This window comes from Drosophila persimilis, unplaced genomic scaffold, assembly GCF_003286085.1.
Source record: "Drosophila persimilis strain 14011-0111.01,24,50 unplaced genomic scaffold, DperRS2 tig00002172-arrow-arrow-pilon, whole genome shotgun sequence".
Taxonomy (NCBI): Eukaryota; Metazoa; Arthropoda; class Insecta; order Diptera; family Drosophilidae; genus Drosophila; species Drosophila persimilis.
The window spans coordinates 7,047-23,284 of record NW_020825641.1 but is presented as its reverse complement, the minus strand read 5'-3'; the positions used below and the strand labels follow the sequence as shown (position 1 = coordinate 23,284).

The window sequence follows — 16,238 nt, the reverse complement described above, 5'->3', positions numbered from 1 at the left end:
TGTGCCAAGCCAAGGGCAGACGCCCCTAAATGCGCCAATTGCCAGGGCGCCCACATCAGCGCCTACAAGGGATGTCCGGCATTCAAGGCAGCAAGGGGCCGCCTTCTGTCCCACCGAGTGGCCATGCAGGAGTTGCGTCGCAAGCGCAGCTCGCTTCTGCGGCCATTGCCAGAGCAGCAGCCACCACCAGCAAGAACAACACCAGCACATCCAGGGCGCCGACAGCAGCAGCAACAGCAAGCTCAAACGCCAGCCAATCCCTGGCGCGGACAGCAGCAGCAGGCAGCATGGACGCCACTCAATGTCTCCTCTCCTGGGCGACGAAGAGGACAACAACATCAGCAGAAGCAGAAGCAGCAACAGCCAATACATACAAAAAAACAGACGCCTGCTGCCTCTGGCCCACGCACTGGGCGACGACGTCCAGAGCAGCCATTGAGCCGTTCCCAGGCACAACAGCAGCAGCAGCTACAGCAGATGCAGCAGCACCAGCAGCAGCAGCACCAGCACCAGGGAATGCACAAGAAGAACTCGATCCGCAATGGCGGAGATGTCCTCAAGCGCGGACGGGCACAGTCAGCGTAAGTATTGCCTCTCTCAAAGGGAAAACCATGGACACGATTGGGGAGCCTCTTCTTTATGGGATTACCCAAAGATATAAGTCTCGTTTGGAGGCATTGAGTGTCTTGAAAGGGAATCGGGAACAGATTAATAGAATAGATACGACCCTTTGGTGATATTTTGGCGATGTCCCTTCCGTTTAAAGACGGAAATTCTGCTGTTAAAAATTCCAGTTTAGATCTCTGTTTGTTTTGCCTCAATCAATCAACAATCAATAGCATAGCATAGTTGTTAGCTCTGTGACAAAGCATAGATACGTATCTACGGAGGAGATTGAAAGCAGTACAGGAGGCAGGTGGCAGCTGGACTAAGAGCTCTATTAAACGCCAGATCCCCTCCTCCATTGCACACTCTGGGCATTCTGGCAATCAAAAGTCGCGCTCTCTGTCGATGCGGGAGCGACGACAGCTGGACTGCAGTCCCATACCACGTAGTCAATCGGGTAAGGAATCACTCTCTCCCCCTGCTTGTGGATCCTTTGCTTAATCCAACTCCTCTGTCTTTTTGCAGGCGCCTCTCCCGTTTCCATTTCGGGATCCACAGCCACCGCTGGCGGAATGGCCTCCCATCCGCATGTGAATCTGCTGCACGCGGCCGAGCCGCATTACTACAATGCCCAGGGAGCCGTCTACTACACCAGCTACCACGGCTCCCCGCACGACCTGAGCTACGCCAGCTCCGCGGACGTCTCGCTGAACGCCTCGTGGGTGAACGCCAGCGGGCACAGCCCCCACACGCCCTACTACTCGGCGGCACAGATCTACATGCGCCCCAAGGGCGGCAGCACCACGCCCACTCCCAGCTGCAGCGGCAGCACGGGCAGCGGCAGCGGCAGTGGCAGCGGCAGCTGCAAGAAGGTTCCGCCGGAGGTGCCCAAGCGCACCTCTTCGATCACGGCACAGCAGCAGAGCCAACGCTGCTGCGGACCAACGGGCTCTGCAAGACGGCGGAGAACGGCAGCCTGACCTCCGTCCAGAGTTCCGGCTCAGACTCGAGCGTCACCTCGGCGGAGCGGAACATGAACAGCGACCTCGGATCGGACCGCAGCAACTCCCCCCACACGTGGAAGCGTGGCACGGCCCTGAACAGCTCCCAGCAGTTCTCCACGCACTCGGCCGACTCGGTATCGGTCTCGGTGCCCAGCGGAGGTGGAGGTGGAGCCGTTGTGGTCTCCGGAGCAGCCATAGCTGCTGCTGGGCCCGGAGCTTATGCCGCACAGATGCAGGCGGCCGTGGCAGCGGCCACAGCGGCGGGCGGAGTACCGCCGACGGACGATCATGCCGTCTCGTCGCACACCAGCGCCGCGCAGTACGAGCAGCACGAACAGCAGCAGCACGAGCAGCAGCAGCTGCAGGCAGCGGCCTCCGCCGCGGGCGTGGCCCAGAACTACAAGATGTCGGAGACCATACGCAAGCGGCAGTACCGCGTGGGCCTCAATCTGTTCAACAAGAAGCCGGAGAAGGGCATCACCTATCTCATCCGCAGGGGCTTCCTCGAGAACACGCCACAGGGCGTGGCTCGTTTCCTGATCACGCGCAAGGGCCTCTCCCGCCAGATGATCGGCGAGTATCTGGGCAATCTGCAGAACCAGTTCAACATGGCCGTGCTCAGCTGCTTCGCCATGGAGCTGGACCTGTCCGGCCGCCAGGTGGACGTGGCCCTGCGCAAGTTCCAGGCCTACTTCCGGATGCCCGGGGAGGCGCAGAAGATTGAGCGGCTGATGGAGATCTTCTCGCAGCGCTACTGCGAGTGCAATGCGGACATTGTGGGGCGCCTAAGATCATCCGATACGGTAGAGTCTCCCCTCCCCTCCCCTCCTTGGAGGTTCGCCTACTAATCCGATTTATATTTGTTTACAGATCTTTGTGCTGGCATTTGCCATCATTATGCTCAATACGGATCTGCACACGCCCAATCTGAAGCCGGAAAGGCGCATGCGCGTCGAGGACTTCATCAAGAATCTGCGAGGCATCGACGATTGCCACGACATTGACAAGGACATGCTGAGCGGCATCTATGAGCGCGTCAAGTCGGACGAGTTCAAGCCGGGCAGCGACCACGTCACCCAGGTGATGAAGGTGCAGGCCACCATTGTCGGCAAGAAGCCGAATCTGGCGCTGCCCCACCGGCGGCTGGTCTGCTATTGCCGCCTGTACGAGATACCCGACGTGAACAAGAAGGAGCGGCCGGGCGTCCACCAGCGCGAGGTGTTCCTCTTCAACGACCTGCTGGTCATCACCAAGATATTCAGCAAGAAGAAGACCTCCGTGACGTACACGTTCCGCAACAGCTTCCCGCTCTGCGGCACGGTGGTGACCCTGCTGGACATGCCCAACTATCCGTTCTGTATCCAGCTGTCGCAGAAGGTCGACGGTAAGATCCTGATCACCTTCAATGCCCGCAACGAGCACGACCGCTGCAAGTTTGCCGAGGATCTCAAGGAGTCCATCAGCGAGATGGACGAAATGGAATCGCTGCGCATCGAGGCAGAGCTGGAGCGCCAGAAGTCGGCGCGCAACCGGGCCCCGGGGAACGCAGAGAACCGCGATAGTAGCGTGGCTGATGTGGAGGTGTGTCCCTGTCCCTATGGCTCCCAGCCCGGCGGCGGCTCCCAGGCAGCCGGCGAGCAGGCAGCTGGCAACTCGGCCGACTCCACGCAGCAGCTGAAGCGCAGTGCGCTCAGCAACAGTCTCCTGGACATGCACGAGCAATGTGAGTTCTCAGACTCAAATTTTGATATGTGAGAGCGTTTGTCTTATTCCGAGTCTCCTTCCAGTTGGCAACGAGAAGCCCCAGCGACGAGGCAGCGTCGGCTCCCTGGACAGCGGCATGAGCATCTCCTTCCAGTCGACCACCACGTCCAGCGCCTCGCGGGAGAATGCGGCGGCCATTGCAGCTGCCGCCAATGCAGCGGCGGCTGCCAAGATGCGTTTCAACATGCCGCCAACGGCGGCGATTGCCACGCCCAACAATGTGTATGCAGCGCCCGGAATGCAGGCGTACACGCATGCCAACTTTGTGCAGCAGTCGCAGGCCGCCTACATGATGCAGCAGCAGCAAATGCTTCAGCAACAGGCACAAATGCAAGCGCAGGCGCAAGCCCAGGCCCAAGCGCAGGCTCAGGCGCAAGGCGCTACAGCAGCAGGGAGGCGGAGGAGCAGGAGTAGGAGGAGGAGCCGTGGTCACGGGTCGAATCCCTGGAAGGGAGAGGAAGGCCTCACGCTCCGATGAGAACGCACGGTCGACGGAGGTCTAAGTCATCTACTCATCTACGTATTGTACATTTCCGTTGTTCAGCAAAGCGATAAATATTAAATCTATATAGCATATAGAGTCAAATATCTGTATAATCCGAATCGAAACGAACCGAAAGCCATTTTTTCTGCAACACCTAACAAACAAACATACACACACACCACACACACAGCTTACGAGTATATAGTGAATTTTGAATGTTCCTTCGTTCTCTGCTAATATTAATTGATGTACATAAATTAAACAATTGTCTGTTTCCCGCACTATCTACTTGCTAAAATAAGTTTCTAAAACTAATTGTATATATATACATTCAGCATACACGCATACACGTACGATATACATATACATGTAGCCCCTACGATCTACGATAGCTATTCTCAATATATATATACAAACACGTACACACATATATATAGATATATATATATATATATGTATATACAAACAAATTGTATAACACTTGACTTCCTCCAAGAACTTGAAACACCAATTTACCCAAGGCAACCTCTAAGCGACATAACGCCCCCCCCCCCCACACACACATTTTTATCTAATCTTCTCTACCAATTAATTACAAATGCGATCTATGAATGTACGATTACTAGTTCTATTAGCACATACTAACATCCCGCCCCGTTGAGTGCGCGGATGACAGTTTTTTTGCCCCTGCTCCAGCCAATGCTCCACTAGCTCTACCTCACTCACCTGCAAATGCAACTAGTAGCTGCGGCACAGGAACCCACAGCAGCAGCAGCGGCGGCGGCGTTGGGCTGCTCCAGCTGCCCGCCCTGAGTATGCCCAATGCCAGACAAACTCGGATGCTGCAGCGACAGCACCAACCAACGACAATTATTCCCCCCCCCATCATTCTGCCAGCTGTCCCCGACATTATGCCCATTCTGGACAAGCTGCAGAATGACCCGAGGGTGGGCAACAGTAGCTATCACACCAAGCTCATCAGCCGCAATGGTGTCCGTATCCAGGCCCGCGACATGGCTACCAGGGATGCCATCATGGCAATCCTGGGCGATGGCGACGGCAACGAGGCGATGACTGGCCACTACACACACCAGCACAAGAGTGACCGTGGGCTACGGATCGTCGTGCGAGATCTACACCACTCCACAAGCACCCAACTAATAAAAAATCAGATGGCCGAATTGGGTTATTATGTTATATTTATTAGAGCCATTAAAGGGAGATCCGATGGACAGCCGCTCGACCAGTTCGAGTTGGAGATAGCCCCCAAGCCGGATGAAAGCCACCACGATGTCCTCCAATTAACCCAGCTGGGCAACCAGTTGGTGACCGTTGAGAGGCAGGCCAAGCCGGTGGACCCAGCCCAGTGCCACAGATGTCAGGCATTCGGGCACACCCGCACCTACTGCAGGCGTTCATTCGTCTGTATGAAGTGTGCGGGTGCCCACGCGTCCACGGCATGTGCCAAGCCAAGGGCAGACGCCCCTAAATGCGCCAATTGCCAGGGCGCCCACATCAGCGCCTACAAGGGATGTCCGGCATTCAAGGCAGCAAGGGGCCGCCTTCTGTCACACCGAGTGGCCATGCAGGAGTTGCGTCGCAAGCGCAGCTCGCTTCTGCAGCCATTGCCAGAGCAGCAGCCACCACCAGCAAGAACAACACCAGCACATCCAGGGCGCCGACAGCAGCAGCAACAGCAAGCTCAAACGCCAGCCAATCCCTGGCGCGGACAGCAGCAGCAGGCAGCATGGACGCCACTCAATGTCTCCTCTCCTGGGCGACGAAGAGGACAACAACATCAGCAGAAGCAGAAGCAGCAGCAGCCAATACATACAAAAAAACAGACGCCTGCTGCCTCTGGCCCACGCACTGGGCGACGACGTCCAGAGCAGCCATTGAGCCGTTCCCAGGCACAACAGCAGCAGCAGCTACAGCAGATGCAGCAGCACCAGCAGCAGCAGCACCAGCACCAGGGAATGCACAAGAAGAACTCGATCCGCAATGGCGGAGATGTCCTCAAGCGCGGACGGGCACAGTCAGCGTAAGTATTGCCTCTCTCAAAGGGAAAACCATGGACACGATTGGGGAGCCTCTTCTTTATGGGATTACCCAAAGATATAAGTCTCGTTTGGAGGCATTGAGTGTCTTGAAAGGGAATCGGGAACAGATTAATAGAATAGATACGACCCTTTGGTGATATTTTGGCGATGTCCCTTCCGTTTAAAGACGGAAATTCTGCTGTTAAAAATTCCAGTTTAGATCTCTTTTTGTTTTGCCTCAATCAATCAACAATCAATAGCATAGCATAGTTGTTAGCTCTGTGACAAAGCATAGATACGTATCTACGGAGGAGATTGAAAGCAGTACAGGAGGCAGGTGGCAGCTGGACTAAGAGCTCTATTAAACGCCAGATCCCCTCCTCCATTGCACACTCTGGGCATTCTGGCAATCAAAAGTCGCGCTCTCTGTCGATGCGGGAGCGACGACAGCTGGACTGCAGTCCCATACCACGTAGTCAATCGGGTAAGGAATCACTCTCTCCCCCTGCTTGTGGATCCTTTGCTTAATCCAACTCCTCTGTCTTTTTGCAGGCGCCTCTCCCGTTTCCATTTCGGGATCCACAGCCACCGCTGGCGGAATGGCCTCCCATCCGCATGTGAATCTGCTGCACGCGGCCGAGCCGCATTACTACAATGCCCAGGGAGCCGTCTACTACACCAGCTACCACGGCTCCCCGCACGACCTGAGCTACGCCAGCTCCGCGGACGTCTCGCTGAACGCCTCGTGGGTGAACGCCAGCGGGCACAGCCCCCACACGCCCTACTACTCGGCGGCACAGATCTACATGCGCCCCAAGGGCGGCAGCACCACGCCCACTCCCAGCTGCAGCGGCAGCACGGGCAGCGGCAGCGGCAGTGGCAGCGGCAGCTGCAAGAAGGTTCCGCCGGAGGTGCCCAAGCGCACCGTCTTCGATCACGGCACAGCAGCAGAGCCAGCTGCTGCTGCTGCAGCGCCAGACACCGCCGCCCCCGTCGCTGCTGCGGACCAACGGGCTCTGCAAGACGGCGGAGAACGGCAGCCTGACCTCCGTCCAGAGTTCCGGCTCAGACTCGAGCGTCACCTCGGCGGAGCGGAACATGAACAGCGACCTCGGATCGGACCGCAGCAACTCCCCCCACACGTGGAAGCGTGGCACGGCCCTGAACAGCTCCCAGCAGTTCTCCACGCACTCGGCCGACTCGGTATCGGTCTCGGTGCCCAGCGGAGGTGGAGGTGGAGCCGTTGTGGTCTCCGGAGCAGCCATAGCTGCTGCTGGGCCCGGAGCTTATGCCGCACAGATGCAGGCGGCCGTGGCAGCGGCCACAGCGGCGGGCGGAGTACCGCCGACGGACGATCATGCCGTCTCGTCGCACACCAGCGCCGCGCAGTACGAGCAGCACGAACAGCAGCAGCACGAGCAGCAGCAGCTGCAGGCAGCGGCCTCCGCCGCGGGCGTGGCCCAGAACTACAAGATGTCGGAGACCATACGCAAGCGGCAGTACCGCGTGGGCCTCAATCTGTTCAACAAGAAGCCGGAGAAGGGCATCACCTATCTCATCCGCAGGGGCTTCCTCGAGAACACGCCACAGGGCGTGGCTCGTTTCCTGATCACGCGCAAGGGCCTCTCCCGCCAGATGATCGGCGAGTATCTGGGCAATCTGCAGAACCAGTTCAACATGGCCGTGCTCAGCTGCTTCGCCATGGAGCTGGACCTGTCCGGCCGCCAGGTGGACGTGGCCCTGCGCAAGTTCCAGGCCTACTTCCGGATGCCCGGGGAGGCGCAGAAGATTGAGCGGCTGATGGAGATCTTCTCGCAGCGCTACTGCGAGTGCAATGCGGACATTGTGGGGCGCCTAAGATCATCCGATACGGTAGAGTCTCCCCTCCCCTCCCCTCCTTGGAGGTTCGCCTACTAATCCGATTTATATTTGTTTACAGATCTTTGTGCTGGCATTTGCCATCATTATGCTCAATACGGATCTGCACACGCCCAATCTGAAGCCGGAAAGGCGCATGCGCGTCGAGGACTTCATCAAGAATCTGCGAGGCATCGACGATTGCCACGACACTGACAAGGACATGCTGAGCGGCATCTATGAGCGCGTCAAGTCGGACGAGTTCAAGCCGGGCAGCGACCACGTCACCCAGGTGATGAAGGTGCAGGCCACCATTGTCGGCAAGAAGCCGAATCTGGCGCTGCCCCACCGGCGGCTGGTCTGCTATTGCCGCCTGTACGAGATACCCGACGTGAACAAGAAGGAGCGGCCGGGCGTCCACCAGCGCGAGGTGTTCCTCTTCAACGACCTGCTGGTCATCACCAAGATATTCAGCAAGAAGAAGACCTCCGTGACGTACACGTTCCGCAACAGCTTCCCGCTCTGCGGCACGGTGGTGACCCTGCTGGACATGCCCAACTATCCGTTCTGTATCCAGCTGTCGCAGAAGGTCGACGGTAAGATCCTGATCACCTTCAATGCCCGCAACGAGCACGACCGCTGCAAGTTTGCCGAGGATCTCAAGGAGTCCATCAGCGAGATGGACGAAATGGAATCGCTGCGCATCGAGGCAGAGCTGGAGCGCCAGAAGTCGGCGCGCAACCGGGCCCCGGGGAACGCAGAGAACCGCGATAGTGGCGTGGCTGATGTGGAGGTGTGTCCCTGTCCCTATGGCTCCCAGCCCGGCGGCGGCTCCCAGGCAGCCGGCGAGCAGGCAGCTGGCAACTCGGCCGACTCCACGCAGCAGCTGAAGCGCAGTGCGCTCAGCAACAGTCTCCTGGATCATGCACGAGCAATGTGAGTTCTCAGACTCAAATTTTGATATGTGAGAGCGTTTGTCTTATTCCGAGTCTCCTTCCAGTTGGCAACGAGAAGCCCCAGCGACGAGGCAGCGTCGGCTCCCTGGACAGCGGCATGAGCATCTCCTTCCAGTCGACCACCACGTCCAGCGCCTCGCGGGAGAATGCGGCGGCCATTGCAGCTGCCGCCAATGCAGCGGCGGCTGCCAAGATGCGTTTCAACATGCCGCCAACGGCGGCGATTGCCACGCCCAACAATGTGTATGCAGCGCCCGGAATGCAGGCGTACACGCATGCCAACTTTGTGCAGCAGTCGCAGGCCGCCTACATGATGCAGCAGCAGCAAATGCTTCAGCAACAGGCACAAATGCAAGCCCAGGCGCAAGCCCAGGCCCAAGCGCAGGCTCAGGCGCAGGCGCTACAGCAGCAGGGAGGCGGAGGAGCAGGAGTAGGAGGAGGAGCCGTGGTCACGGGTCGAATCCCTGGAAGGGAGAGGAAGGCCTCACGCTCCGATGAGAACGCACGGTCGACGGAGGTCTAAGTCATCTACTCATCTACGTATTGTACATTTCCGTTGTTCAGCAAAGCGATAAATATTAAATCTATATAGCATATAGAGTCAAATATCTGTATAATCCGAATCGAAACGAACCGAAAGCCATTTTTTCTGCAACACCTAACAAACAAACATACACACACACCACACACACAGCTTACGAGTATATAGTGAATTTTGAATGTTCCTTCGTTCTCTGCTAATATTAATTGATGTACATAAATTAAACAATTGTCTGTTTCCCGCACTATCTACTTGCTAAAATAAGTTTCTAAAACTAATTGTATATATATACATTCAGCATACACGCATACACGTACGATATACATATACATGTAGCCCCTACGATCTACGATAGCTATTCTCAATATATATATACAAACACGTACACACATATATATAGATATATATATATATATATGTATATATACAAACAAATTGTATAACACTTGACTTCCTCCAAGAACTTGAAACACCAATTTACCCAAGGCAACCTCTAAGCGACATAACGCCCCCCCCCCCCCCACACACACATTTTTATCTAATCTTCTCTACCAATTAATTACAAATGCGATCTATGAATGTACGATTACTAGTTCTATTAGCACATACTAACATCCCGCCCCGTTGAGTGCGCGGATGATAGTTTTTTTGCCCCTGCTCCAGCCAATGCTCCACTAGCTCTACCTCACTCACCTGCAAATGCAACTAGTAGCTGCGGCACAGGAACCCACAGCAGCAGCAGCGGCGGCGGCGTTGGGCTGCTCCAGCTGCCCGCCCTGAGTATGCCCAATGCCAGACAAACTCGGATGCTGCAGCGACAGCACCAACCAACGACAATTATTCCCCCCCCATCATTCTGCCAGCTGTCCCCGACATTATGCCCATTCTGGACAAGCTGCAGAATGACCCGAGGGTGGGCAACAGTAGCTATCACACCAAGCTCATCAGCCGCAATGGTGTCCGTATCCAGGCCCGCGACATGGCTACCAGGGATGCCATCATGGCAATCCTGGGCGATGGCGACGGCAACGAGGCGATGACTGGCCACTACACACACCAGCACAAGAGTGACCGTGGGCTACGGATCGTCGTGCGAGATCTACACCACTCCACAAGCACCCAACTAATAAAAAATCAGATGGCCGAATTGGGTTATTATGTTATATTTATTAGAGCCATTAAAGGGAGATCCGATGGACAGCCGCTCGACCAGTTCGAGTTGGAGATAGCCCCCAAGCCGGATGAAAGCCACCACGATGTCCTCCAATTAACCCAGCTGGGCAACCAGTTGGTGACCGTTGAGAGGCAGGCCAAGCCGGTGGACCCAGCCCAGTGCCACAGATGTCAGGCATTCGGGCACACCCGCACCTACTGCAGGCGTTCATTCGTCTGTATGAAGTGTGCGGGTGCCCACGCGTCCACGGCATGTGCCAAGCCAAGGGCAGACGCCCCTAAATGCGCCAATTGCCAGGGCGCCCACATCAGCGCCTACAAGGGATGTCCGGCATTCAAGGCAGCAAGGGGCCGCCTTCTGTCCCACCGAGTGGCCATGCAGGAGTTGCGTCGCAAGCGCAGCTCGCTTCTGCAGCCATTGCCAGAGCAGCAGCCACCACCAGCAAGAACAACACCAGCACATCCAGGGCGCCGACAGCAGCAGCAACAGCAAGCTCAAACGCCAGCCAATCCCTGGCGCGGACAGCAGCAGCAGGCAGCATGGACGCCACTCAATGTCTCCTCTCCTGGGCGACGAAGAGGACAACAACATCAGCAGAAGCAGAAGCAGCAGCAGCCAATACATACAAAAAAACAGACGCCTGCTGCCTCTGGCCCACGCACTGGGCGACGACGTCCAGAGCAGCCATTGAGCCGTTCCCAGGCACAACAGCAGCAGCAGCTACAGCAGATGCAGCAGCACCACCAGCAGCAGCAGCACCAGCACCAGGGAATGCACAAGAAGAACTCGATCCGCAATGGCGGAGATGTCCTCAAGCGCGGACGGGCACAGTCAGCGTAAGTATTGCCTCTCTCAAAGGGAAAACCATGGACACGATTGGGGAGCCTCTTCTTTATGGGATTACCCAAAGATATAAGTCTCGTTTGGAGGCATTGAGTGTCTTGAAAGGGAATCGGGAACAGATTAATAGAATAGATACGACCCTTTGGTGATATTTTGGCGATGTCCCTTCCGTTTAAAGACGGAAATTCTGCTGTTAAAAATTCCAGTTTAGATCTCTGTTTGTTTTGCCTCAATCAATCAACAATCAATAGCATAGCATAGTTGTTAGCTCTGTGACAAAGCATAGATACGTATCTACGGAGGAGATTGAAAGCAGTACAGGAGGCAGGTGGCAGCTGGACTAAGAGCTCTATTAAACGCCAGATCCCCTCCTCCATTGCACACTCTGGGCATTCTGGCAATCAAAAGTCGCGCTCTCTGTCGATGCGGGAGCGACGACAGCTGGACTGCAGTCCCATACCACGTAGTCAATCGGGTAAGGAATCACTCTCTCCCCCTGCTTGTGGATCCTTTGCTTAATCCAACTCCTCTGTCTTTTTGCAGGCGCCTCTCCCGTTTCCATTTCGGGATCCACAGCCACCGCTGGCGGAATGGCCTCCCATCCGCATGTGAATCTGCTGCACGCGGCCGAGCCGCATTACTACAATGCCCAGGGAGCCGTCTACTACACCAGCTACCACGGCTCCCCGCACGACCTGAGCTACGCCAGCTCCGCGGACGTCTCGCTGAACGCCTCGTGGGTGAACGCCAGCGGGCACAGCCCCCACACGCCCTACTACTCGGCGGCACAGATCTACATGCGCCCCAAGGGCGGCAGCACCACGCCCACTCCCAGCTGCAGCGGCAGCACGGGCAGCGGCAGCGGCAGTGGCAGCGGCAGCTGCAAGAAGGTTCCGCCGGAGGTGCCCAAGCGCACCTCTTCGATCACGGCACAGCAGCAGAGCCAGCTGCTGCTGCTGCAGCGCCAGACACCGCCGCCCCCGTCGCTGCTGCGGACCAACGGGCTCTGCAAGACGGCGGAGAACGGCAGCCTGACCTCCGTCCAGAGTTCCGGCTCAGACTCGAGCGTCACCTCGGCGGAGCGGAACATGAACAGCGACCTCGGATCGGACCGCAGCAACTCCCCCCACACGTGGAAGCGTGGCACGGCCCTGAACAGCTCCCAGCAGTTCTCCACGCACTCGGCCGACTCGGTATCGGTCTCGGTGCCCAGCGGAGGTGGAGGTGGAGCCGTTGTGGTCTCCGGAGCAGCCATAGCTGCTGCTGGGCCCGGAGCTTATGCCGCACAGATGCAGGCGGCCGTGGCAGCGGCCACAGCGGCGGGCGGAGTACCGCCGACGGACGATCATGCCGTCTCGTCGCACACCAGCGCCGCGCAGTACGAGCAGCACGAACAGCAGCAGCACGAGCAGCAGCAGCTGCAGGCAGCGGCCTCCGCCGCGGGCGTGGCCCAGAACTACAAGATGTCGGAGACCATACGCAAGCGGCAGTACCGCGTGGGCCTCAATCTGTTCAACAAGAAGCCGGAGAAGGGCATCACCTATCTCATCCGCAGGGGCTTCCTCGAGAACACGCCACAGGGCGTGGCTCGTTTCCTGATCACGCGCAAGGGCCTCTCCCGCCAGATGATCGGCGAGTATCTGGGCAATCTGCAGAACCAGTTCAACATGGCCGTGCTCAGCTGCTTCGCCATGGAGCTGGACCTGTCCGGCCGCCAGGTGGACGTGGCCCTGCGCAAGTTCCAGGCCTACTTCCGGATGCCCGGGGAGGCGCAGAAGATTGAGCGGCTGATGGAGATCTTCTCGCAGCGCTACTGCGAGTGCAATGCGGACATTGTGGGGCGCCTAAGATCATCCGATACGGTAGAGTCTCCCCTCCCCTCCCCTCCTTGGAGGTTCGCCTACTAATCCGATTTATATTTGTTTACAGATCTTTGTGCTGGCATTTGCCATCATTATGCTCAATACGGATCTGCACACGCCCAATCTGAAGCCGGAAAGGCGCATGCGCGTCGAGGACTTCATCAAGAATCTGCGAGGCATCGACGATTGCCACGACATTGACAAGGACATGCTGAGCGGCATCTATGAGCGCGTCAAGTCGGACGAGTTCAAGCCGGGCAGCGACCACGTCACCCAGGTGATGAAGGTGCAGGCCACCATTGTCGGCAAGAAGCCGAATCTGGCGCTGCCCCACCGGCGGCTGGTCTGCTATTGCCGCCTGTACGAGATACCCGACGTGAACAAGAAGGAGCGGCCGGGCGTCCACCAGCGCGAGGTGTTCCTCTTCAACGACCTGCTGGTCATCACCAAGATATTCAGCAAGAAGAAGACCTCCGTGACGTACACGTTCCGCAACAGCTTCCCGCTCTGCGGCACGGTGGTGACCCTGCTGGACATGCCCAACTATCCGTTCTGTATCCAGCTGTCGCAGAAGGTCGACGGTAAGATCCTGATCACCTTCAATGCCCGCAACGAGCACGACCGCTGCAAGTTTGCCGAGGATCTCAAGGAGTCCATCAGCGAGATGGACGAAATGGAATCGCTGCGCATCGAGGCAGAGCTGGAGCGCCAGAAGTCGGCGCGCAACCGGGCCCCGGGGAACGCAGAGAACCGCGATAGTAGCGTGGCTGATGTGGCGGTGTGTCCCTGTGCGTTCCTTTGAATGTTCCTTCGTTCTCTGCTAATATTAATTGATGTACATAAATTAAACAATTGTCTGTTTCCCGCACTATCTACTTGCTAAAATAAGTTTCTAAAACTAATTGTATATATATACATTCAGCATACACGCATACACGTACGATATACATATACATGTAGCCCCTACGATCTACGATAGCTATTCTCAATATATATATACAAACACGTACACACATATATATAGATATATATATATATATATATGTATATATACAAACAAATTGTATAACACTTGACTTCCTCCAAGAACTTGAAACACCAATTTACCCAAGGCAACCTCTAAGCGACATAACGCTGACATATAGACATTATTTTAAATTGTTATGTTTATTGTAATATTGTAAACGTAAATCAATTGTAACTGTTTTGTCTCGTCTTTGTTCCAGTGTAGTATCTCTTTTATTACCTGTTTTTCCGTCGTCTCCACTCCAGTCTATTACTTATCTGTATTGCTATTTCTGCAAGTGCTTGTCTCTTTTATTTAGTGCCTTTCCACTTATTTTCCATGCAAAGCACATGCATTGTTTACCTTTTCCCTTTATCTATTCCCCAATTGACTACGTGTTGCAACACTGCACATTTCTGCACATTTCGATCTCATTTCTTTAACCCCTTCTTCCCCCCCCCTTATTGTTACTATCGTAATTAGTGCGGTTCTCCGACACCCCACTAAAAAAAAATTATTACAATCTGTGATAAAACTTCGGCGGCAACGGTGCTGACAATTGATTATCGGTTTCGTAATCGACTTTCAGATCAGCATCAGTTGCCGCCACACCCCACCACTACGGCCTAAATTGAGCCAAATATGCTAGTCTTCGCATATATCCACTACGTTCCCTATAAACTGCCCGCCCACATGTACATGATACATTCCTAGTCGTCTGCCCTCAGCAGGCGGCAAGGGTAGTAGAGGGGACTGAAGACCACATACCGCATTACAACCAACAAAACATCAAGTTGACAAACTCACAGGGGATCAAATCAAATTTTAAGTTAGGGAAAATTACAAAGAAGAGACAGCATACTTTTGAGCGTGGCCCCACTTACTTTCTTGACTCACACCGCACACACACACACTTGACACCCTCTTGACAATTCATACTTTTGGAGCCTTTTGCCCCGATCGCGGAATCGAGTCTCGAGTCTGGATCTCTGTCCAAACGAGAAAAAGTCGTGTCGTGAGCGTTGTGGAGTCGAGTCGTGTTTGAGGTTTAGTCCCTCCGTCAAAGTGCCGAAAAGTTTATCTCTCTCTCTTTCTCTTTTTCCCTTGCCCCCCCCCCCACCCCCCCCCCCCCCCCCCCACCCACCATGCTGACTGCGGGCCTAGTCGAGGTTACAATTGTTTAACGTTGCTGCAGTTTATATGTTTGTAAATTATTGTGCCATTAAATGTACTAGTGTGTTTGAGTGCCGTTTAAAAGTTAAATTGTAAAAAACAAACAAACAAAAATGTACATCTACTAAATTAAGACATATACTGCCCACAAAGAGAAATTAATAAAGCAACGCGCTTGGTTGCTGGCGGCTCACACCCCAGCCTCTCAGTTCCTCCCCTGTATGGAGCACTGTATGGAGCCCTCAACCCAAAGCGGGTATATAATTGGAAAAAAAAACGCAAAAAAACTGTGTGAATCAATCTGACTTGACAAAATCTCCACTCGCGTCGGTCGAAAAAATTTATTACCAAATCCAACCAAAGCCAATCCAGCGCAGCTATGCCACGCGGTTCCACTGCCAGAAGAGGACGACGACGACGAGGACCACACGGCGTCACAGCCAGGGATCGCCCCAAATCAGCCATTTCCACTGCCAGCTCCGACAGCGCCGCCGACGGCGAAGCCAGCGCCGACAGCGCAGCCACCGGCGCCGTGGCAGACGCAGCGATACTGAGACGCCAATCCACCGACTCCGCCACCTGGTTGGAGGCACTTCCTCCAATTCCTGGACCGGCTCCAGCCACCATTACCGGGTATGTGAGGACCACAAATACCGACACCACCATCACGGCCACTCCGGCCACAAGCCCCATCCCTGACCTGCCCTGCCCCAACAGCTGGGCGGCCATTCCCAATCTCACCAGCCAGGAGCAGTTCCAGATCGGCGATTGGGTTGAGGCGGTCCATACCCAGGAACGCCAGCGGCAGCAGAAGCAGCAGAACATCAGCAGCAGCAGCAGCGGTAGTCGCCGGCTTGAGGCATTGGCGGCGTCGGCAGCGGCAGCGGCGTCAGCCAAAGCACCGCAATGTCAAGCACCGCTATGCCAAG

General features: G+C 55.7%; 3 protein-coding genes across 3 annotated transcripts; all 3 read left to right on the top strand.

Moving 5' to 3' along the window:
- Positions 1 to 516: 516 nt before the first annotated feature.
- Positions 517 to 3,717, top strand: LOC113567177 (IQ motif and SEC7 domain-containing protein 3-like; the record flags this gene model as incomplete). Its single annotated transcript, XM_026994350.1, is given in 6 exon segments — positions 517 to 581; positions 867 to 1,063; positions 1,132 to 1,527; positions 1,530 to 2,413; positions 2,481 to 3,333; positions 3,398 to 3,717. Coding segments are annotated over 6 exon segments (2,715 nt in total), but the record flags the coding sequence as incomplete, so codon positions are not given.
- A 2,117-nt stretch (positions 3,718 to 5,834) lies between these two features.
- Positions 5,835 to 9,316, top strand: LOC6604143 (IQ motif and SEC7 domain-containing protein 3). The gene is given in 7 exon segments (XM_026994349.1): positions 5,835 to 5,899; positions 6,185 to 6,381; positions 6,450 to 6,823; positions 6,825 to 7,769; positions 7,837 to 8,676; positions 8,678 to 8,690; positions 8,755 to 9,316. Coding segments are annotated over 7 exon segments (2,913 nt in total). The 3' UTR covers positions 9,234 to 9,316.
- Positions 9,317 to 11,538: 2,222 nt separating this feature from the next.
- On the top strand, positions 11,539 to 13,932 carry LOC113567176 (IQ motif and SEC7 domain-containing protein 2-like). Its single transcript, XM_026994347.1, has 3 exons — positions 11,539 to 11,743; positions 11,812 to 13,130; positions 13,198 to 13,932. The coding sequence occupies exons 1-3, from the start codon at positions 11,692 to 11,694 to the stop codon at positions 13,930 to 13,932; spliced, it is 2,106 nt and encodes a 701-aa protein (XP_026850148.1). The 5' UTR covers positions 11,539 to 11,691.
- The last annotated feature ends 2,306 nt before the right edge of the window (positions 13,933 to 16,238 follow it).

What these genes read in the sequence shown, in the direction of transcription:
- LOC113567176 (XM_026994347.1), top strand. Translation starts at nt 11,692, where the DNA reads ATGCGGGAGCGACGACAGCTGGACTGCAGTCCCATACCACGTAGTCAA. An exon ending in CATACCACGTAGTCAATCGG is followed by an intron (nt 11,744 to 11,811) that starts GTAAGGAATCAC and finishes GTCTTTTTGCAG; the next exon opens with GCGCCTCTCCCGTTTCCATT. An exon ending in GCCTAAGATCATCCGATACG is followed by an intron (nt 13,131 to 13,197) that starts GTAGAGTCTCCC and finishes ATTTGTTTACAG; the next exon opens with ATCTTTGTGCTGGCATTTGC.